Here is a 21,385-nt window from a genome sequence, read left to right as displayed (position 1 = left end):
GGGGCAGGATTAATTTGCTTTTGGCTGTTGGGGACAGCAGCAAAAAGCTACATTGAGTAAACCCTATTCAAAATCAAGTGTTTGGGGAGAAAAAAAAAAATCCTTCTGATTTCTTACCTTTGCAAACACATGAAGGTTGTTCTTACCTGGAAAATACTTGCTGCAAATTGAGGAAGGTCTGAAGGACAGGTACTGGGAAACGTAATTTGTGTTTACAGTGCTGATATTAAACAGGAACACCAGCTGTGCATCTGATGTCTGGTTCTATATATAGTTTTAGTAAATACAGAAGCTCTTTGTTAGAGAAGGTGCAGCTGCCAGTGACTTCAAGGGCTTGTTGACAACAGCATCTGCAGTTGTATTTTCTATTTTGCATTGGTGGATTCTTGTTCTGTTTCTGTGAGGCTTTTCTTGTAAATGTGGATGTTCCACAAATAGCTCCTGTGGGGACCGGTTTTGCTTCTCAGAGGAGAGACCTGAAACTGTTAATGTTTTGCCATGGGCTTTGGGAAAAGGTCGTGTCCAAGGAAAGGTCAAAATCCAAAAGAATTTGGAAAAACAGTTTGCAAGAGCAACAGAGAAATATGCTGGCGTGGGAGGTTTTGAGAAGCAGTAATTCAGAGTGAACGCAGGCTGGGACGTGAAAAAAGGAGAAGGAGCTTTGAGGAAAATAGGAGATTTAGAACAAAGTGCTGTGACGAGCAGCACTGAGGTTTTGGGGATATTATGAGCTTTTAGTCTCTTTATTTTAGTGACGGCAGGAGCACCCTGGCAAAGCCCCGGGACGGAGAAGGACCTGGCAGGTCCCTGGTGCCGTGCTGCGGTTTCGAGGTGTTCTTGACTCTGCTCACCTTGTTGCTGGTGGAGCCGAGGGACGCGCTTGTCCCCGGAGGGTGCTGCTGTCCCCTCCGCGGCGCCAGGGATGGCAGAAGCTGTTCACGATGCAGGTACCTAAGCACCATCCCCTTTCCTAGAGGCTTTAAGAGCTGCCCTGCATATGATGGGGAGATGAGGGGGGTGGTTTCTGTGCTTTGGGCTGGGGGATGTGGCTCAGGTGGGTTTGAAGGGCTGTCCAGCACCACGTGGGGTGACCTGAGGGTCCTGGCGTGGGGACCGAAAACACCTTGCAGTTGAAGTGGGGAAAGTAATTGAGGCCACACCTCTCCAGGGCAAACAGAGCCGGCAGAAGCTGATAAAATCAAGGCTGGCTTGGAAAAACCAAAGCAAGTCCATGTTTTTTGAAGGTGGAAATCATGTTTCCCTTCCTGCCATGCATGTAAAGCAGATGGAGGGGAAATGCTGCTTTTTTCCTTGACTGTTCTGGGAGAAAAATACCAAAATCAGGCATTTTCTGCTGAATAACTTCACAGCATTAGTGGTAACTTGCTTCTTTTGCATGGGCTTCTTGCTTTTGCACAGGGAAAGCCTCGACTGCTGTAATGACGCTGTTGTGGCAGAGAGCAGAGGAAGGGACCAGTAAGCACTGGTCTTGTTTTGAGGATGTTTCGGAGGTTGTGGCTGGGCTTAAGCGTGATGTGGGCAGCTAAAATTTAGTTAAATTAGCTGGGGTGAGGGGGAGGCGGATGTAAGAAAGGTGAAGCTGTTTGCAAGCTGCAGGAGGCACAGGGCAGCCCAAGCTGTGGGTCTGGGGGATGGTGCCCACCTCTTGTGGTTGAGGGGAGGGATGGAGAGGATGCAATGAGGTCAGGCAGCCCTAAAAAATCTTTGGAGGCTGATGAAAACACTGGGATGAACCCCCTCGACTGAGCCTGCCCCCCCACTGTGGCCCCCCCATGTGCTTTGTTGGCTGTATTTAAAGGTGTTGAAGGCACCTGTGGGGGGAATACAAGAGCTGCGGCGAGCTTGGGGTGCTCTTTGTGCCACGGGTTTGCCAGCTGTGCCTCTTCCACGTGGTTTGTCCCCAGGTTTTAGCCTCAAATGCATTAAAGATAAAAAGGTCCCCATTGCGATCACCGTGGTCGTAGCAGCGTTGCTTCTCACCATCATCGCGCTGGCGGGTAAGTAGCTGAGGATGGAGGTGTCCACCACCAAAGTTCTCACCTCCCCTGGAAAAAACCCAGCGGCCTAAGTCACCAGGACGTGTTCTGCTTATTTCCAGCTAAGAAATGCCCGTCCTGTCCATCCTGCCCCTCTCCTGTCCTTCCCAGCTGCCTGGAAAATGGGATCGGGTACAAGGAGAAGTGCTTTTACTTCGTGGAGGATGAAGCGGACTGGAACAGGAGTCAGATCTCTTGCCTTTCTCTCGGAGCCCACTTGGCCACCATCGACACCCTGGAGGAGCTGGTAAATGAGAAATCCCTGAGGACCTGGTGTGTCAATGGCTTCTGGGAAGCAGATTTGGGATTCCCTTGGAGGGCATAGTGTGAAGATACCTATGATGCTTGCTTTTTCCCCCTCTAGCGTTTCCTCTTGCGCTATGGGAGTTCCTTGCACTATTGGGTCGGTCTCCGAAGGGAAGGCTCTGGACCTTGGAAATGGTTCAACGGGTCTCTCTTCAACAACCCGTACGTCCTGTCTTCTTCTGGAGAACATAACCATGTCCTGGGCTGAGATGGGTCAGGGATTGAATGCAAGAAGACACACATATATATAAATTTAATGAGGTGGGAGCAATTAAACACCACTTTTCTTGCTTGAGCTAAAGCACTTGGACCGCGGTCCGTGGATTTGTGTGATGCAAACGCTGGCAGGGCATTGAGGGCATCCCTGGATGAACCACCCTGGGACCGAGCAACTGAAAATATTCCCTCCTTTGTGGAGTGGGAGGAAGGTTTTGTTCTGTGTGGGGCAGGTGGTTGGCTGGGAAGGGTGGTCCCTGCTCCTTGCAGCACCGTTAACCCATACGGGAGATGCTCAGCTGCTGACCTGCGGCTGACAGAAACCTGTTTGCTTCCCTTTGAGTTTTCCTTCTGCTGTTTGGTGCAGGTTTGATGTCCAGGGCAAGGGACAATGTGCCTATATCAATGTTGACGGGATCAGCAGCGACTGGTGCTCCCAGATGAAATACTCTGTCTGCAGCCACCCGCAAAAGCACCCCAGGGGGATTCAGAAGGATTCGGAAATCCTTCTGAATTTCACCTGAAACTTCCCCCTCGGCAGAGGAGATCAACCACAAGCTGCTATTAACCCTACGCAACATGGTGGTGAGTGTCCCGATGGCATATATTTATTTTAATTTTAGCTTATGAAAGCAGAAACTCCTCATGACAATGACACGGAGCTGTGACCAAAGGATCCTTACTTCAGTCTGACCACTAGCGTCTTTCCAGCTTTCGCAGTTGCGGGGAGACTTGGGAATATTCAAGAGGCTTGGAGAACTCCCTGCTTTGCCGGCAGCTGCCGTGCTGCGAAGCTCAGTCCTGCAAAGTGGAGAAACGAAACAGAATTGCTTTGGAGTCCCCCCCTGGCTGCCAGCGCTTGGGAGAAGACCCGAGCCTCGGCAAGGAGCTGCCGAACTGCTGCTCTGGGATGTGTTTTGACATCCTGGCAAATTGTCTGGCACAGACTGTCCTATTGTTCTGTGTGTCGTTTCCTCTGGCTTAAATCTCGGTGGCTTCCTTCTGGCAAATCCGGTATGACGGAACGCTGCCGATGTGGGAATGCAGCTGATCCCTCTGAATCATGGCACACGCGTCCGCCTTCATGGGACCCAGCACCGGAGACCGAGAGCGCTGTGGTGGCAATCAGCCCGGCGTCACGCGCTTGGACCCTGTGCTTCCAGTAACCGTACTTATCTCATTAGGGTGGTTTTTTCCCCCCAAAACCTGAACCGGGTCAGCAGTTGTCAGCTCAGCTGCCAGCATGGGAAGGTACCACCCGTTTGCCTCTTGTTTTTCCAGCTGTGTTGGGGGAGCTCCACAAAAAACTTGTTTCTCCTCCCCAGACCCCCCCATGTGTGTACTATTTGGTCTAATAAATATTATCTCTAATAGAAACTTTTTTCCTATATCCTGGGGTCACTGTGGCTACGACAGCACCCCTGCATGAAAAATATTACCCCTGGGGCAGTCGTCTTGCTTTTTAACGGGTTGAAATTTCCCTGCCTTTGCACTTTGCATTTGGGTGTAAAGTAGGAATAACAGTTTAATTGCTTTTTCCTCTTCTCCCTGTTTAGCAGCCGGGCTGCAGAGACCGAACCCGTGTCGCTCTGGTTTAATTTGCTCCCGTGAGCGTTGCTGTCAGCTCCAGAGGGATTTTGGGAGCAGCCGGGTCTGTGGTGAGCATCGGGCTGGGAAATATTTCCCCGGGGATGTGGTTATTAACCACAAACTGCTGGGGTGAAACCCCGGTGCAAAGCAGCCCTTGGGGATAGAGGAAGGTGCTGCATGGGGACAGGACTCTTTGGGGGGGACCCCTGGGGTCTTTGCAGCCACCGTCACGGTGGAGAAAGGGACTTGTATCAGGACAGGCTCCAAAACCATAAATCGGCCTGTGCATGTCCACAGGGGACGTGGGGGCAGCTTCACCCCTCCTGCCCATCGGCGATAGCCACTGCCAGGGCCAGAAGTTGCCCAGGAGCTGCTCCCTGCTAGAAATACAGGAGAAGTCTGTTCCAGCCCAGGCAGGGGCTGGGACGTGATGGATTTCGGGAGATTTTCACCATTTTGGATGACAGACCCTGCCACTCGCCATGTCACTGCAGCAGCCATAGCATGATGCCCACCAGGACCGCAGTCCCGACCCATCCAGCTCCCAGCAGCACCCGGTATCACCGAGGACCTGCAACAGGACCCATACTGGGAGTGAGGGAGGAAGCAGCTCTTCTGTGGTCTTGCTCTGTTTTTTAACACCCTTTGTTTCAGCAGGTAGGCCTCCCCATCTCGCTCTGCTTAGTGAGAAAACCTTGCAAGTCTCCGTGGGAGCAACGGAGCTGAGAAAACCTACAAAGCCGCCTTGCTCGCTTGGCTGGGGAAGCCGCAGCGAGCAAACCTGCAAAGCCTCAGAGCTGGGAGCTCAGCTCCTCTCCTCCCCGTGCTGCACCCAGAGGTGCCCTGGGGAAGGGAAGAACCCAAAGCAAAGCCCTTGAGATGCTCGAAGCGATGGGGAGAGGTTGCTGGTTGCTCCATGGCTCCTGCTCAGCCTTGCTGAGCTGCAGTGGTCAAAAAACCCAAAAGGTGAGCACATGAAGCTCTGCACGGAGGGGCAGCGGTGTCCTTGGGGCTGGCTGTATTTTTTTAGCCCCCTTTCCAAGAAAATCGAGCTATGGAAAAGAAACCTGCTTGTGCTATCGCTCTGCCCCAGGCTGGAGACAGGCAGCGAATCTGCTTGAGAGCAAAGCCACCATCAGCTCAGTAAACAGATGGAAAAGGCACAGGAAATCCTTCCTTCCCTGCGCTTTCCTGTAGGGTGGGGATCCGGCAGCATCAAGGACATCAGCTCCTCCAAACCTCCTCCATCACTGTCATAAATGAGTGCTTTAGAGCGCTTAAAGATCACCATCAAAGGTATTAGCAAAAGTGGTTTCAATATGATGTTGTAAACGTGCGACTGAACAAAGTTCGATGGCAAGGTTCACTCTATTAATTACTGCATGGAAGAAACAGACACAGGAGAACTGGGTTACACTCGAGTTAAAATGATTCACAGAGAGACCAGGGATACAAAAGGGTACAGAGGACCCTCCCGTGGAGTCACGAGGTTCAGAGTAGACCCCCTTGCTTTCTAAACTCCTGATGGAGCTTAGGTGCGGCTCGGTCCAATCTTAGTCTCAGACTTGGACAAGGGTTTATATTTAAGGGATTATATGTGCAAAATTTATCAATTCAGCACGCAATCAAAGTTACCAAGACAAAATCAAAGTTACCAGGCTACAAGGTTATGTGCGATACCAGTCGCTTACCAAAGATCTGCTGTTGGTAAAAGGTCTCTCTGCCTCGAGGAGCAGCCGTGAGAGGTGTCCCAGCTCAAGGGGAGATCACCGCCGTGCAGCCACGCTGCCTGGCAGGGAGAGCTCAAAGAAGACTCCCTTAGGCTGTCATATTAATAGATAAAGCGGTTGGCTCGTAGTCAGATTACATGCGATAGGAAAGATATGCATGAGGCTCCTTGTAGCCACAGCTTGCTTTGTTCCTTGATAAATGAGTCTTGGAAAAGCCACCCGCTATTCATGCATGATGGGTGTTCCAAGGTCATGTGCATCCATGCTCTCTGTGCCACTCGGCTTCTTTGGGGTTCTCAGAGAACAGATCGGAACCAGGAGTTCTTGGCCCGGCCACGGCTCAGGCCTTTACCTCCTTTGGAGCCCGTACCAAACTACTGCTAGCTTGGTTAAGAGGTCGAGTGCATCCGTCACACTCCACCCCGTGACTACAGTCAATCCACTTTATCGACTCAGAGTGGTAGCACGGTTACCTCTTGCCTCTATATCATAAATATGCGGCGTATTGCAGATCAGTGGTAAGAATCCAATTATTTGATAAGCTGTTTGGTTTAAGTGTCCTAATTAATGTTAGCGTTATAGCATTTCACACACAGAATCAATTGATCGTATGTGTTTTACATGTTGGATTGATGTAATTGGTTTCATTTTTTGCCAAACTTTGATATACAGAATGATTATAAGCAATAAATAAGGTTAAAACTAACAACACTATAATAGGATGCAGCATCAGATTCAAAATTCCAGTTGCTGTTGGGGCCTATCCAAAAAGAATTTCCCACCAGTGATGTTCTCCATCTTTCTTCACTCTTTTGAGGACAGGGCGTGTCTCTCTTGCATCGTGACGGATGGTAATCGGGGTTCTTTGTCCGTTGTTTCGAATTCATTTTAGCAATTGGTTCCAATTGTCATGTTGCAACAGTTTTCTCACCAATGTGAGATTCATTCCAATGGGGGTAGGCAAGAAATCTTGCTGCACTGTCTAGTTAGATGGTAGCAGTTGGTGGGTTGTGACAGGAGCTGAATAGTTAAATTTTGGTAAAATTACAAATATTTGAGTGATTGTATATATCTACAGTGGTATTGTCTATAAAGATAGAATCACAAAGGGTTCTCATACACGCACATCTGTTTCCAGTGTACACAAGTACAGTTTCAGGGGTTTCATTAGGATGTATTTCAAAATGACAACCACATTGTTCTGTGCCAAGAAACGTCTTGGGCCTTAATGCTATCGCTTTCACAAATAAATCCCTGTTGTTCCCATACAACGCAGACATCGACATCAATAGTTCGCTATTTGTTCCCATTTTGTTGGGCCCGCACTCTGTGTTCTAACGGACAGAGGACAGTTCCGTTGTGATTTAAGCCCAACGCAGCGATCGGGTATATGGCGTACACCGAAGCACTGCGTATTGTTCGAACAAAAGCTGTGGCTTTGCCGTCAGTAGGGTCATAGGTAAAATTGACTAGACGCCACCAGGGCTGGAATTTCTTTTCAAATTCAGTTGCGTTATCCCAGATTACTTTTTGAATTTCAGTGGGTAAGGTGCCCTCTTCACTTTCTCTTACAATCGCTACCGCAGCAGATTGTACCCACAATCGAGCTTGAATACAACTAAGAGCGAGAGAGACGTTAATTTGGGCTGCACCTACTGCGTTCACAATTAGTTGGTGGTCTTTTTCATTAATTCTTTCCCATTGAGGTCATATCAGATATCATATCAGATAAGAGCCATTGGTTAGTTCCCAGTGCCGACAGAAGATTGCAATGGACGTTCTAATTTGTGTAAATTACTTGTTGCTGAGCTAATTTTGTTTGCTAAAACTTCAGCGTCCATGCTGTTTAATACTCCTAATTCTCTTCCTAAAATACCAATCACATCTTGATCGTTTTTGGAGAGGTGAGGGTTCGTCCATGCAACCACGCTGACCATCCTGCGTAGGACACGCTTAGGAATGGGGAGCAAGTAGGTTTAATTGTGGACATATTGATCTGCGTTGATAGTTCCGCTCTTTTGAGGGACCGTGATGGATTAAAAAGCACTTGGTGCTGGCCTGTATGTTTGATGGCATAGGGTCCAATCTTAAAAATTTGTGGGGATAAAGCAGAAATTTGTGGGGATAGAGTTTTCTTATCCTTTACAATCGGGGCAGATGTTAAGTGAGGAGCGGTGGTTGTTGTGCTAGGCTCGATAATGTCTATTTTAAATTTAAATGCTAGTCCCACGTCCCTGCGAGCCCAGAGGCAGATTACAAAACCAGGTTGTGTTCAGGTAAAATTGTACCAACAGTCCAGTCTTTCAGAGGCGCAAAATTTTGTATCTTTTGTTAATTGGGTTTGTAACACAGAAATCTCAGTTGCCTTTTCATGGGTAGACCCATTGATCATCTGGCATCCTATCTTAATTTCTGTCCTTACCGTTCCTCAAATTCGGGGAATTTTATTAATATCAGTTTCACTTCTATCCCAGCGCCATTCATTTTCTAAATACACTTCAGTTCCACGCATGACCACCGTGGAAAGATTTAAATTTCCCTGACTAGGGATTGTTCTCATAGTGCCGGTATACTTAACACGAGCTCGAGACCATGGCCGCTCTAGGGTTCTCTCAGTAAGGCTCCTTAGTAAAACTAGGGGAGTATTCCGAGTAGGCACTGACGTCGTTGTGGTAAGTTTAGTGATTCGGAGAGTTATTGTCCCTCGCATTACGTTGCGTCCCTTCAGAGCGTTCCATCTGCATGATATTTTAACATCGTAACGTTGCTTCACCGTGTCGCGTATTGAGCAATGACTTATGTTACAGCATTTCCTATACGGCGTGTAAGAGTTACTGTGAATAATCATAACTATATCCCTCGTTAACAGGTGGTTGTGTTTTACAAGTCACGTTTATATTGCTGTCTGGTGGTGGCTTATCTGTGTTGACGCAATTGTGGCTGATTTCCTGATTGACAATTGAGAGAGGTGGGCGTTCGTAGGGAAGCATTATCGAAATCTTCAACGGCAGTAGGACGATGTATCTTATTTTCATCTTGGAACAGACTGCAAGATAAAAGGGTAAAACAAACTGGTCTCGGTGGGGTTTTCCGGACAGGTTACCCCATTAGAAAGAAGGAAAAATCCCATCGTGCGCTAATTCTGTGTTTTGCACTGCTGTTGTCAGTAGCTTCGCAGACAAGTGGCCACGAGGTTTAGTTAGGGTCATAGGTACAGTTCCAATTTGTGGTAAATTTACCACGATAGGTGGTCATGTAATGCTATCGGATATTTTCTTTCATCAGGAGGTGGAGAATCAGGTCTAGTTTTTGTAAAGAATGCTCGGCTCATGGGGCTCCCGGTGGGCCCATACCAGTTATTCAATTGATGAAGTATTTTGGAAAGTCGAGTACCCCACTGGGCCTCACGTGGCTTAAGGCTCTTTTTCAATAAGCCAGTAGCTCTTTCTACCATCCCATTTGATTGAGGATAGTAGGGGGTGTGGAATACCCACAGATTTTCTTCCTGTTTTGCCTATTCTTGCACTTCCTTGTTGGAAAAATGGGAGCCGTTGTCACTTTGGATGACATTGGGTGTTAGTAGGCCTGAAAACCAAGAGGATAATCCCCTAATGGTGCTGTGACCGTCAGCCTTCCGACATTTGGCTGCCATGATTAGGCCTGAGACGACCTCTGCTCCTGTGAGGAAGAATCTATACCCTGAGGAGGGCTTAAAGGGTCTGATGTAATCAAGTTGCCGTGTTGACCAGAGGGTTTTTCCTCTCATTGATGTGTAGGGGTGGTGTTTTAGCAGGTGTTCCAAGCTCATACGCATTGATGCTCGCCGTGTCACTCTCCTCCTTTGGGGGTTTTCAGAGAACAGATTGAAACTAGAGGAGTTCTTGGCCCGGCTACGGCTCAGGCCTTTACCTCCTTTGGAGCCCGTACCAAACTACTGCTAGCTTGGTTAAGGGTTCGAGTGCATCCGTCACAATCACCGAGCAGAAATCCCAGGAGGTCAGGAGGAGCCCAGCGCTGGCTCCTGACCTGTACAACGGCACCGAGCAAATTCACTTTACCGGGAAGCTTCCCGCAGCCGCCGGGAGCTGAGCACAGTGGCACATCTGGCCTGGCATAGCCAGTGGCCAATGCCGCAGACAGTCCCTGTCCTTGTGGCATTAAGGTTCAGGCCAACAGAGGTTTTATTTTCGCCCCCCGCCCCCTGAGCAAAAGCGAGCTCAGAGACCGATGGTGGTGGTTTTCCCGTCTGGAGTCACGGAGCTAAGTCACGAGCATGGAGCTAAAACCCCACGCTCGCTGTTGAGCCCCGGCTGTCGTGGCTCCCTTCGCGCTCTGCTCTTCCACCCACTGCAGCAGCCCACAAAGCGCCGTTTCTGAAAGCAAAGCTGCTTTTTCAAGGTGTGGAGCTGCTTTTTCAAGGTGTGGAGCTGCTTTTTCAAGGTGTGGAGCAGCTTGGGGTGAGAAAGAAAAGTGCCTGAATGTCTTCTCCCATTGGAGAAAGCAGCTTCCTCCTCCTCCCGGTGCCAGAGCAGTGCTGCCGCTGGCATGGACTAATATATATATATATTTTTTTCTTTCCTACCTGCTTTTAACCAGCAGCAAAGAGCAAGGATGTGATGTGCTGGCAATTTGCAGGATGCCAGTTAATGTTGGGGGTGTTTTGTAGCAGCTCTTTGGATCTTAGCGCTGCTCCCATCCCGCTGCAGAGAGGTGAGGTGAGAAACAGAGCTGGTGATGCGGGAAACGCAAAACCTGTTACGTTCAGCTACAAAAAAAATCATAATTGGCTTGTTCGGTCTTTCTAGAGGAGATCCATGTGGATTTGTGCTCCTGCTGAATGCTTGAAATGCAGCATTAAAAATCTCTTCCGGGAAAGGGGGGTGACAAAGAGACCAGTGATGCTCCCCCCAAAAAAATAAAGGACAAGGTATAACGTACCTTCCTAAGCAGGATTTTGCTTTCAGGGTGGGATCGGGCTCGTTAAGAGTTGGATCTCTTGGGTGACCCCCTGCTTTAGATGCTTACGGGGGGGATGCATCACCCTGGAGCTGCTCACGTTTTTCTGCTTTCAGCATAAAACCCCAAATTCAAAGGAAATGAACCCAAGCTGGGGACGAAGACGGCTGCTGGAAACTGCTCAAAACAGGTGAAGTGCAAAGCTGAGGTAACCCATCTTTTGCTAAATCTCAAAAAGGCAGAGATTTCTCCCCATTGCCTTTCCAACCCCGTGTTTCCACGAGAAGCCATTGAATTTGAGCAGTCAACCATGAGGTGGGGACACAGCCCAGGCATTTACCCATGCCAAGGGCTGGGTAAATCCAACGGGATTTAGGTGACTCTGAGGAGCCAGTGAGAAAAACACTCAAATTCCCTTTACTTTAACTTCCCGATAATGAGAGAAACTTAAAAAAGGAACCTCTGATCCCAGCTCTGCTTTGAGATCTGCCAGAGGCTGAGTGCTGAAATCTGATTATTTTTATTGCGATTATTTTCTTGGTTGGAGAGCAACCAGTTGGGGGGGAGGAAATTGGGGTGATTCCCTTTCAGGGCTTCCTGCTGTTTGATGTATAATTAATAGGATTGGATAATTATAATTAACTGGAATGTTTTGGGAGCTCTCCCATGCCTTGGGCTCAAAGTGTTGGACCTCTTCAAGTGCAAAAAAAGGGGGGGGGGGGGGGGAAGGAAACAGGAGGCATCTCCCCACAGTGATGGGTAGATAAAAGCAATGGGGGACCGGCTGGACAGCATGGGGAGCCCAGCCAATAATTTGGGGAGAAACAGCTCCAAAAATGCATTTTTTTTTTGTAATGATTATGAGTAGTTCTTGCTCAGTGTTTAGGGTTGCAGATGATGGTCTGATCTGTGGGCAAACTGACAAGCCAGGGGGTTTCAGTGCCCTCCGCACATCTCCCTCCTTCCTCGGTGGCTTCTTCATCCGGAGTCATCCCTGGGAGGAGGTCAGGGCTGGTGGCAGGTGCCACCGGGGGTCTCTTCCAGCTTGTCCCCATGCCAAAACACGTGCTGGGGGTGAGACGAGAGGGATGACGGGTCCCTCTCTGCTCACCCTGATGTGTCCCCATGTCGCTCCTCACGTGGGGAATGGGAGGGACCGGCCACGCCGCTGCAAACCCACCCACAGCCCCGGTTTTATTGCATCCCCCGTCTTCGCTGGGCAAATCCCTTCAGCCTCGAAGGCGTGCCAGGGATGCCAATCGCTATTCCCTCTTCTATGTGCTCATCCTCAAATTAATTGTGCTGATCAGCACATTCCCTCTCCCTTTTCTTTGGGGATTGGAGGGGAACTCCAACCTTGAGGGGGGTTAAATTAATTGCCTCTAAGCGTTTTGGCTTTGCAGGGAAAACTAACAAAGTTTGACCCGATTTGGGGGTTTTATCACCCACCTCTCCCAAAATGAGAGCCAGGAGGCAGAGCACCACGCCGGCAGCAGCCATCCAGATGATGCCGAGGATGCTCAGCCTCTCCACCGCCAGCGTATCTGCAAGCCGGAGACAGGTATAAAAGATGAGTGAAAAGATGAGGATTTTGGTAGCGAAATGGGACTCTGTGGTGGGGTCTGCCTTGCTATCAGCTTGGCTGGTCTCTAACTTTGCTTTTATGGGTCGTAGCACCACAAAAATACTCCCTGTTGCTATAAAGAGTCAATGGTTTGGCACTTTGTCTGTGATGAGATGTAACTGCTCAACTCCTCTTTTTAAAAAAAAAAAAAAAAAAAGGAAAAACCAAACCCCAAATACCCAGGTTTCCCTGGCTGCAGCTCACTATGCCTTTGGGTTTTTGAATTTGCTTGTTTTGTCTTGCTTCCTCTGAAAAACGACCCCAGGGCAAACTTCTGCTGAAGCTCCATGTTCCTATTTTGCTGTGGCATTAAAACCAAGCCAGGGTGAAATGTGCTTCCTTTTTTTTTTCCCTAGCAGGCCTTTCTGCTCTGTCTTATTTTTGCTCCTTCTCATCCTATGGTTTAGCACTTTTTTTCCCCTATTCCTGCATTTTCCTCTCCCATCAGCACCACTTCTCCCCTTCGCTCCGTCCTCTCCCACCTTGAAATGGGTCTAAATGTACTTTTTTTTTTTTCCTTCTCCGCTCCCCTTGGTTACCTCTGCTCACAGACAGGTTGACGGCCACGCAAGCCAACCCCTCCGGGGCTCGTACCATCACCAGGTAGGTCCCCACGTCCTCATCTTGCACATCCCAGAGGGCCAGGGTGCCTTTCGGTTGGATGTCCACCCGCTGCTCGTATGCCCCGTCCACCTCCCGGGAGATGCTGCAGTTCCGCTCCCACCAGTTCCGGGCTTCCCCCATGCAACCATCCAGGGTGTAGGTGAGGATGGGACGGTTCCTGGGGCTGCTGATGAGCTCCCAGGTGATGTGGATGAAGTCCCAGCCCAAGCTGGGGGGCCGCAGGGAGAAGGAGAGCAGTGCCGTCTGGTTGAGGTGGGCACGGGCTGGGTTGCTGGAGAGGAATAACGGGGAGAAGGTACCTGCGCGTGGAAAGGAGAGGCTCTCCGTTTACAAGGAGGGATCTACGAAGAGCTTTTAAAGACCTGGATGCAAGTGCAGGAATGGGACAGGCATGAGGCGATGTTTCACCCCAAACATCCCATCTCATCCCCTTCCACAGAGCATGGCAGATAAAGGCTCTGTAGGTCAGTGGAGTCTTTGTCTTAATAGGACTAGCCGTTTGTCTTTTAAATTATCATGGGTTTTTTTGCATTTTGGGCAGGCTCAGCAAGTATTTGCTCCCTAAAAAAACCCCTTCTCCTGGGCTTTCCAAACCTGCTGGTTGCTCCTCCCTCACCTCTTGGGATTTGGTGGACACCCCCCCCCCAAAGCCATCATTACCTTGCAAAATCAGTGTGACCTGTATGGTGCGTGCCACGTCCAGACCCTGCACCGTCAACTGGTAAACCCCAGCATCGTCTGGCCGGGCATCCTGGAGCACCAGCGAGGCGTTGTAGCTGATATTTGCCCTTGGCTCGTAGAAATCTCCCACCTCCATCCTACGTTGGCACTGTTGCCCAGACGTTGCGAGGGTCTGGTTGCACCTTTCCATCGTGTAAAGTAAAACCGGGCGATCCCCCGTCAGGAAGCTCCACTTGAGATGGTAGAAGTCCCAGGTAGGGTTGAGGAGCTGGAGGGAGACAGGCAGGACGGCTTTATTCCCAGGGGAAACCCAAACCGGATTCTGCAGCGGGGCTATGGAGATGGTGGCCACAGCACCTGTGGTGGGGAGGGATGAGAAAGGAGATCATGGGCAAGAACTTCCCGTGGATGCCTTCAAGTTATTGCCAAAATCTGGATTGAGGGCCCAAAATCTGGGGGAATATTTCCCACCCAGGTCAGCTCGCACCTCTCTGCTCACTTCAACGGACAAGGTGTTGGATGCACAAGGTGGGACTGAGAAATATTTAAACTTTCCAGGTGTCCCCCCAGTTTCTTTCTCTTCCACCGAGTCCCAAGGGATCTTTTGGGCAGTGCCAAACTCGCCTCCTTGCTAAGGATGGACAGAATAAACGACCCTTGCTGGACATCATGGAGTTACCAGAGCAAATTCAGGTTTCTTTGAGATATTTGAGCTCACCTTGGCTGTACGGGGCTGCTTTTGCATCCTCTCCACCTCAAATAATGCTCTGGAGCAAAGAGGCTGGCAGAGCAAAGGGGCAGAGAGGACAAAAAAAAAAAAGGATGGACTCAATGACTGGGAGAAGGTTTTCATGGAGAAGGGGTTGCGTGAGTCTCCATGGCTGGTGGTGAAGAAAGGGCTGGAGAAATGCTCTGCCCAGAGTGATGCTCTTTGAGGAGAAGGTGGTGAAAACCTTCCAAGATCTCCCTCACCCACCTTTGCCTGGTCTCCGAAATCCCTTCACTCACCCATGAATGCCGAGAAGACGACGGCTCCCCTCATTGCGGCACGGTCCCGGTGCTGAGCAGCAGCAGGTCACTAAGTCATCCCCCTCCCTGGCTTTTGAGGAAGACCCAAATGTTGTCTTTGAATCTTCTCGTCTCCTTTTTGAGCAGGGGAAAAACAAAAACCCAAACAAACGCAAAGCCCCGTGCTAGTTTCCATCCCCAGCAGCATCTTGCTTGCCTTCCCCCCTCTGCGAGGTGCCAAAGGATGTGGCTTTTCTTTTGCAGCGCCTACTCACAGGATGCTTTTTGGTCAAAATTACTAGTTGTGCCCCTACTGAGAAATTACCGTCCACTACCAGAAAGCCCAAAATTTGGGGCACAGCAGAAAGGATGTGTCCAGTGTGAGGTTGCTTTGTCCTTCACTCACATTTTGTGTCCGTATAGCTGCAGGAGTGTGAGTTCAAGGTGTTTCTGGGGCGGCTTGGTACTTCCAATTCCCAAATTTTGGCATTGCTTGTGACCCTTCAAGGGAGCTGTGAGCTTTTTGCATTAAATAGCAAGGGAAAAGAAGAAAAAGCAACCAGAAATGCTCTTCCTCCTTCGCTCGGGCTGGAATGAGGCAACCTCATCGTCAGCTTGGCTGGAAGATAGCGATGGGGTTGCTGCTATCGCTGTTTTTATTAGGAAAAAGGGAAATAACGCACCCTGTATAAGCATCCAAGAATAAGAATTATTATCAGAGCAATAAATGCTTTAACTTGAAATACAACAACCGCTTCTTAATGCTCCGGTTACAGAAATAATCCAAATCACTGGATTTTTGTTGAGGCTTATCCATAATGCAGGCAATCCAAAGACAGCCCTTTAAGCTCTCTGCCACCCAGTGTGGCCACACAGCGAGGTTTCAGCATCCCGTATCCCCCGGATGAGTACAATATTGTTGGTGGAGGTTTCTTCCCCCTTAATCTTGAGTTTCCTAAGAGTTACTGTTAAACATTTGCTAACTGGTTATGCCCCTTCCTCTTTTTACCGGTCCGGAGGGTTGGTTACACCACGATTATGGGATTTAGCCATTGTACAAAGCTTTGCGAAATTGAGACGGAAAGAAATTGCGTTATAGTAGAAGGTTGGGGAGGGCTAGTTATGCTTTCATCCATCTTCTTCATCCATCGCTGATATTTTGGCAATAGCAAATGGGCTGAGCCATGAGGCTGTAAGGTGCCTGAGCAAGCTTTTAATTGGCAAGGTTGGGTGTGAGCGGTACCACCCATCATCCAGCGCTTTCCAGGAGTGGTGGGGTCCTGGGTGGTTTATAGGTAGTTCTGCAGGTTTCTGCTCCTTTTTATTTTAAAACAGGGATAAAATTTTAAAGGGTGGGGGGACTAGCAGAGAAGGGTGACTGATCAAGCCACCTAGGAAACTCAACTCCATCCAAGCTGTTGTTTCTTTCCTTCTCTTTTCTGCCAAGGAGCAAGGGATTGAGGGTTTTTTCCAATGTTTTTCCATGCAGGTTTTGCATCAGCTTGACTCGAAATGAAGGTGTCTCCGTGCGCTGCCCCCCCCCGTGCTTTGCATGTTGCTTTACATCTCAATGGCTTCCCTCTCGCAGATCCACTTGAATTCCGCCTGGCAGGTCTCTGAGTTGATCCGGTTGGCTTTCACCACCCCGCAGCTCTCCAGGTCCATGTTGCCCGAGACTGAACCTGATGGAGAGACGGGAGATGAAGCAGCTCCCCTAAAAATGCTCCCTCCGTCTCCCAAAGCCCCCCCTGCATCGGAGCATCTCCTTGGGCAACACTTGCATCAGCTGGTCCACGGGAGCTCCGTCCACCCAGGTCCAGCTTTGAGCACTGACGGGCAAGTACAGCCCAATCCAGATGTGGTTGGTTCTCTCTGTGATGTTGGAGATGAAATCCTGGAGGGGGTTAGAGAATACAGCGGGACCAGTCCTCCCATAACACACCAGTGCATGGGTTTTGGACACGATGGACAGCCAACCACCCCGACGTGGACCCGGTTTAGATGGAAACCTGGGTGATTTCCCCACCCAGGAGGACCTGGCCACCTGTGCTTTATGCATTACCATCTCTTCCCGGTCCTGGATGATCAGCATTTGAGCTCTCTGCACCTCACAGTCCGTCTCGCTCTCATTCCAAACCCAACTCTTTTTAGACAGCCAGTAGCGCTCCTCCCCATACACCGTCCAGTTCTTGGGGCAGAGCTTGCACTTGCTTTCTGCTGCAAGAAGAGCTGGAGAAACGTGCCCAGATCTCACGATCTTTGCCCTAAAAATCAGGCCCAAAGAGGAGCGACCTTCTTCCACACTGCCCGGACCAGCATCACTTCGATGCAGCTCTGCGTCTCCTCCCGGTTCCCACTGTTTTCTTTCTCATCCTTGCTCCCAGACCTCTTATTTCCCTGATTTCTCTTGAACTGGAGGTGGTGAAAGTTGGTTTCTCCCCTTGACCCCCATCAGAAACATCCTTTGCCAAACAACCAAGGCTTGGTCCAGTCCAGTGGTCCATCCCTTTTCTCTTGGGGATGGAGCTGCCTGAAACCAGCCAGGAGCCCCCTCAACCCAAAAGATGGACTTTGCCGTGTTTCAGAAGCATTTATTACGGCCCCCTCCGTGCTCTGTTTGTAGGGCACGTGCATCCCAAGGGCATGCGTTAGCCTGCAAAAAAGGGGAGCAGCCAAACCTGGAAGGGAAAGGGCAGGAGATTTCCCACCCCAGTTTTACAGGCTGCAAAGGCAACATAGCAATGGGGCAAACCAAGGAGATCACCCCCCGAGAGTAATCACCCTGGACTCAGTGCAAAAAAGCAAACTGTGCTCTGCCATGAGGTTAATTTAGCTTCTTTTTAAATCTTCTCTTTAAATCTTAAATCTTTTTAAATCTTTTAAATCTTCTCCTTTTCTTCGGTACAGGGAGCGCCGAGGGTACCTGGTAAGTCATCCTGCGCTGGGTCACAGAGGCTTTGCTTCAGCTTAGCCAAGGTTGCCTTGAAACGCGTGTTGCTGCGCTCCTGGAAAACTACCCCACGGTGCTGGTTGGTTTTACGACGGGCACGTTGGGTAGGGAATGGGGGGAACTGCAGTGTTGAGTTGGGAATAATCAATTTATGCTTGTGAGGGGAAAACCAGTGGCAAAGGCTGCCACCCCGCGTGTGCAAAGCCCTTTTTTCTCCATCAAAGTGGAGTTTCTCCCAGCTATCCAAGACCAGCTCTCTGATTCTCCTGCTGTGGCCAAGCCAAAGGTGCTATTTCAATGGCTGACTCAGAAGCTTTTGCTTTCAAAATTTGTTTGAAGGATGGTTTTCTTGCAAAATTTGTCATTTTTGAAGGAAAAAAAAAACCCCCGGGTTTCTGGAGAAAACTCCTGCCTTGATTGCAGAGGAATTTGGCACTCGCTTTTCTGCTGGTTTAAGAGCATTTTGTTGGCCTGAATGTATGGCTTGGTGTCTTTGATGGAAGGCTATTCCCACTCCTCCTGGTGACTTAACAGCATGTGCTACACGTCCCGTAGAGCACACGCATCTGCGAGAGCTCAGCCCAGGTGGGAGGAAAATACGAGCAGTTTGCAGATGTGTAACTATCAGTTTCCAAATGAAACGTGCACGTCTCTCTTTTTCTGGCCGCTCTCCCTAAATAACCGGCGTTATAACCACGGCGTGTGGTTGGAGCGGGGTGCTTTTTCAAAGAAAACAAACCGCTTCTCAACACGTTGATCTGTACCTCTGATAACGTCTCCTCTCACACAGCACAGGAGATGCAGAGCGAAGAAGGATTAGGGACAGCGCGTGATGCAACTGAGTTTCTGAGGCAGAACAGCCGATTTTTGGTACGATGGGGCAGCAAAAGGCTGTGTGAGAGAACCAACCCCCCCCCGGGATCATTCCCCTTCTGGTGCTTACCGTGGTTGCTCAGAAAAATCATAGCTGAGACCAGGAGGAGGCTCAGCAGCAGCATGGCTGCTTTGTAACGCCATCAATGATGGGATAAAAACATTTTGGAAGACTTTATGGACAAATCAGCAGTGCCGAGCGATGCAAGAACCGGTCGCAGGCATCAGGGTATCCAGTGCTGGGTATCCCTGGGTGCATCACGTTTATTTTGCCAGTGCAACGTTAAATCTAACCCTAGCTGTGCAGGCAAAAAAAACCCCCCAAACCACCACAATAACAAGAGTTGCGCCGTCCTGAGCATTGGCAAAAAGAGGAGGCGGAAAAAAAAGGAGTAAGGATTGCTAAGGAGTTAAAGATCTTTGTAGTGGTTTCCAGGGTAGGCAAGAGGCAACGCCAGACCGGCCGTCATTTAGGGAGATGAACCTGGAGGTGCCCAGAGGCTGAAGCATGAAACCGATGGACAAAATGCTCCCCAAGCCTCTCCTCGAAATTTCTCCCCCAAAAGGCATGGCTCTCCTCACCTCTGCAGTGAGGGAAAGCCCAGGGGAAGGAAAGAGAAAGCAACCTGCAAAACTGCTGCCCATGGTTTCTTCTTGTGGCCCTTCTGGCCGAGAAGATCCCCGGTACCTGGGTCCATCGTCCTGGGCATTAGGGTGAGGTCCTTCACTTTCAGTTTGGTCATGATGATGTAATCTCCGTCATCCTCCATCACTGGTGTCAAGTGAGCGACAGATGAAGGAGGGAAGCTTTTATGGGCAGAGGTGGTGTGGTTAGGTGAAGCTGCTGGAGGAAACCCTCACCCCTCCTCCTGCTGCACCGGCAAGATGCAGGTCTTCCATGAGCGGTGGGTATGGACCTCGGGGTGCTGGGGGCAGCTTGCAACACCTTTCCTTGGGAGGCTGCTGAGGTCTCGGGCTCTTCCTCGCCAAGAAAAGGGTGGAGACCCACCACCAGGAAACATGAGGAACCTCAAGATGGGAAAACACTGGATGCTAAAGAAGAAAGCGCCAGCAACCTTGATGATTTGGGAGCTCTCATCCTCCTCCCAGAGACTTCGGTGCCCAACCATGACGCTGTGACTGTGGGTTTTTTGCAGCCTGTTCTCATTTTGGGGAAAACCCTGCACAGTTTGGTGCGCTTTTTTTTTTTTTTGAATGTGTTGCCTCCGCACTTGATGGCATGAAAATCACCACCATAACCCAAGTGATGGCCTCCCAGGACCAACAGTGGAGGGCTACCTGAACCTTTGATCCCCATGACCCAGTTCTGAGCCTTAGGGCTTGTGGTCAGTACAGTCTGGAGCAGGGATGAGTTAATCTTACATGTCCTGATGTTATTTTCTATAAAGACAAGAAGCAGCAAGACCCAAAGTCACATCTTCCGACTCACGGTCTCGCCACCCACTCCTTGGCTCATCTTTCCTCGTGGAAAGCGTCACGGTCAGCAAGGGATTCTTTCTGTCCCTGGGTGCTTGGCTTGCACGTGAGCATCTTTGTTGGCCGCATCTTCAACGGGTCAAGGTGGCTCCCAGGCTCGGGCGTTTGGGTAGGTGACGATGAGCACGGCCACCTTCTCCTTTCCTGGGGACATGATGTCTGCGGTCAGGGGGCTGGAGCACCCCCCACGCCCTTGGCATGCTGGGGGGGAGGGGGTCGCACCAATCACCCCCGACCATCTCCGCAGCCAACTCACCCCAAAATGATGATAGTTTGCAGATGGCTAGAGCAGCATTTATTCATTTATAATATTTATATTAATTTTTTTCCTCCAAATAGGGAGGGTGGGCAGTTTCCCTGGGGTCGCAGAGGGTGCAAAGAGCTTCCCAAGCCCCGAAGGTCTCCAACGCTCACAGAAAGATGGGGACCAGGCGGAGCAGTGACGCGTATCTCCGAGCACGTGTTTCCAAGGGATTTTAGGGCAGAAACCGGTGGGGGAATAACAAGAAGAAAGGGTGGGTTGGACTCGAACCCAAATGGATCCCAATAAGAATGAAAATAGATCTTGATCTCCTGGTAATGATCCTTGCTGCAGCTTGCCTCGTCTCCCCCTCTCCCTGTGCACCCTGAGAAGAGCCTGGCCCCACCTTTCCCTTGTCAGGCAGGGCAGGTAACCCCCGGTTTGGTGAGAAATAAATTATCGTTAGCACGAGGCAGGAAATGGGGTGAATCAGGATCTGCTCAGCATCACTCAAGCTCATCGTTCCTGAAAAAAAAATCTAATCCTTTTTTGGGGTGGTAAAAGGCTGTTTCAGGCAGCCAACCAGCTGCTGCGTGTCTGCGGCCAGATAATGTCCCCAGACGGCCCAGGCTTACTTCTGCGATGACAGCCACGGGGCCTTTCCCAGGGCAGCTCCGAGAGTCTCCCCATGCTTTTCTCACTGTCTTCAGTGCTCCCAGCTCTCCTCCGCAAGGGCTTTCCCCCCATGGTTTAAATTCCTGCCTTGCACTTTCTTCTCCTTGGAGCATTTTTCTCATCTTTCTGGAGCATTTTTCTCATCTTTCTGGAGCATTTTTCTCATCTTTCTGGAGCATTTTTCTCATCTTTCTTTTAATTTGAGCCTGTTGCTTTTGGTCCCCGATGGAGAGCAGCAGCAAGCCCAGCACCTTGGGGTTTTTTTTTTTTTTCCTCTGCTGTAGCGTGAAGAGATGACTCAAGGCCGCATTAGCGTGGCCTGACCCCGGTTTTGCATGCAAACCATTTCAAACCAGC

The 21,385-nt window shown here is 49.9% G+C and overlaps 2 protein-coding genes across 9 annotated transcripts; one reads left to right on the top strand and one right to left on the bottom strand.

Moving 5' to 3' along the window:
* The first annotated feature begins 1 nt into the window (after position 1).
* On the top strand, positions 2-11,021 carry LOC140644897 (C-type lectin domain family 2 member E-like). Of its 3 annotated transcripts, XM_072848119.1 has the most exons (10): positions 2-947; positions 1,926-2,018; positions 2,120-2,304; positions 2,422-2,525; positions 2,947-3,164; positions 3,291-3,830; positions 4,136-4,237; positions 4,467-4,726; positions 4,824-5,135; positions 10,972-11,021. In XM_072848119.1, the coding sequence occupies exons 1-5, from the start codon at positions 923-925 to the stop codon at positions 3,101-3,103; spliced, it is 564 nt and encodes a 187-aa protein (XP_072704220.1). In that variant the 5' UTR covers positions 2-922; the 3' UTR covers positions 3,104-3,164; positions 3,291-3,830; positions 4,136-4,237; positions 4,467-4,726; positions 4,824-5,135; positions 10,972-11,021. The 3 variants fall into 3 exon arrangements, with proteins under 3 accessions (XP_072704220.1, XP_072704221.1, XP_072704222.1); XM_072848120.1 differs by lacking the exons at positions 4,136-4,237; positions 4,467-4,726; positions 4,824-5,135; positions 10,972-11,021 and having other exon boundaries at positions 2-189; positions 753-947; positions 3,291-3,933; XM_072848121.1 differs by lacking the exons at positions 3,291-3,830; positions 4,136-4,237; positions 4,467-4,726; positions 4,824-5,135; positions 10,972-11,021 and having other exon boundaries at positions 2,422-2,624; positions 2,947-3,062.
* On the bottom strand, positions 5,397-20,405 carry LOC140644856 (uncharacterized). Of its 6 annotated transcripts, none has more exons than XM_072848013.1 (5): positions 14,793-16,752; positions 13,764-14,141; positions 13,019-13,402; positions 12,305-12,399; positions 5,397-8,945 (listed from the first exon to the last, which is right to left on the bottom strand). In XM_072848013.1, exons 1-5 carry the CDS (start codon positions 14,824-14,826, stop codon positions 8,931-8,933), a joined length of 906 nt encoding a protein of 301 aa, XP_072704114.1. In that variant the 5' UTR covers positions 14,827-16,752; the 3' UTR covers positions 5,397-8,930. The 6 variants fall into 6 exon arrangements, 5 of the variants coding, with proteins under 5 accessions (XP_072704114.1, XP_072704113.1, XP_072704112.1 ...); XR_012039838.1 differs by lacking the exon at positions 5,397-8,945 and adding an exon at positions 11,577-11,923 and having other exon boundaries at positions 13,074-13,402; XM_072848012.1 differs by lacking the exon at positions 5,397-8,945 and adding an exon at positions 11,577-11,923.
* Positions 20,406-21,385: the final 980 nt, after the last annotated feature.

Source organism: Ciconia boyciana, chromosome 29, assembly GCF_034638445.1.
Source record: "Ciconia boyciana chromosome 29, ASM3463844v1, whole genome shotgun sequence".
Lineage (NCBI taxonomy): Eukaryota > Metazoa > Chordata > Aves > Ciconiiformes > Ciconiidae > Ciconia > Ciconia boyciana.
Note: the sequence above shows the minus strand (reverse complement) of the source record. Positions and strands in the feature narration are given on the sequence as shown.

Coding starts and splice junctions, on each gene's coding strand:
- LOC140644897 (XM_072848119.1), top strand. CDS start 923: ATGGCAGAAGCTGTTCACGATGCAG. Junction 2,019..2,119: donor CACCATCATCGCGCTGGCGG/GTAAGTAGCTGA, acceptor GCTTATTTCCAG/CTAAGAAATGCCCGTCCTGT. Junction 2,526..2,946: donor GGGTCTCTCTTCAACAACCC/GTACGTCCTGTC, acceptor TGTTTGGTGCAG/GTTTGATGTCCAGGGCAAGG.
- LOC140644856 (XM_072848011.1), bottom strand. CDS start 14,826: ATGAGGGGAGCCGTCGTCTTCTCGGCATTCATGG. Junction 13,403..13,763: donor GGTCACACTGATTTTGCAAG/GTAATGATGGCT, acceptor TTCCACGCGCAG/GTACCTTCTCCCCGTTATTC. Junction 12,400..13,018: donor CAACCTGTCTGTGAGCAGAG/GTAACCAAGGGG, acceptor TCCGGCTTGCAG/ATACGCTGGCGGTGGAGAGG.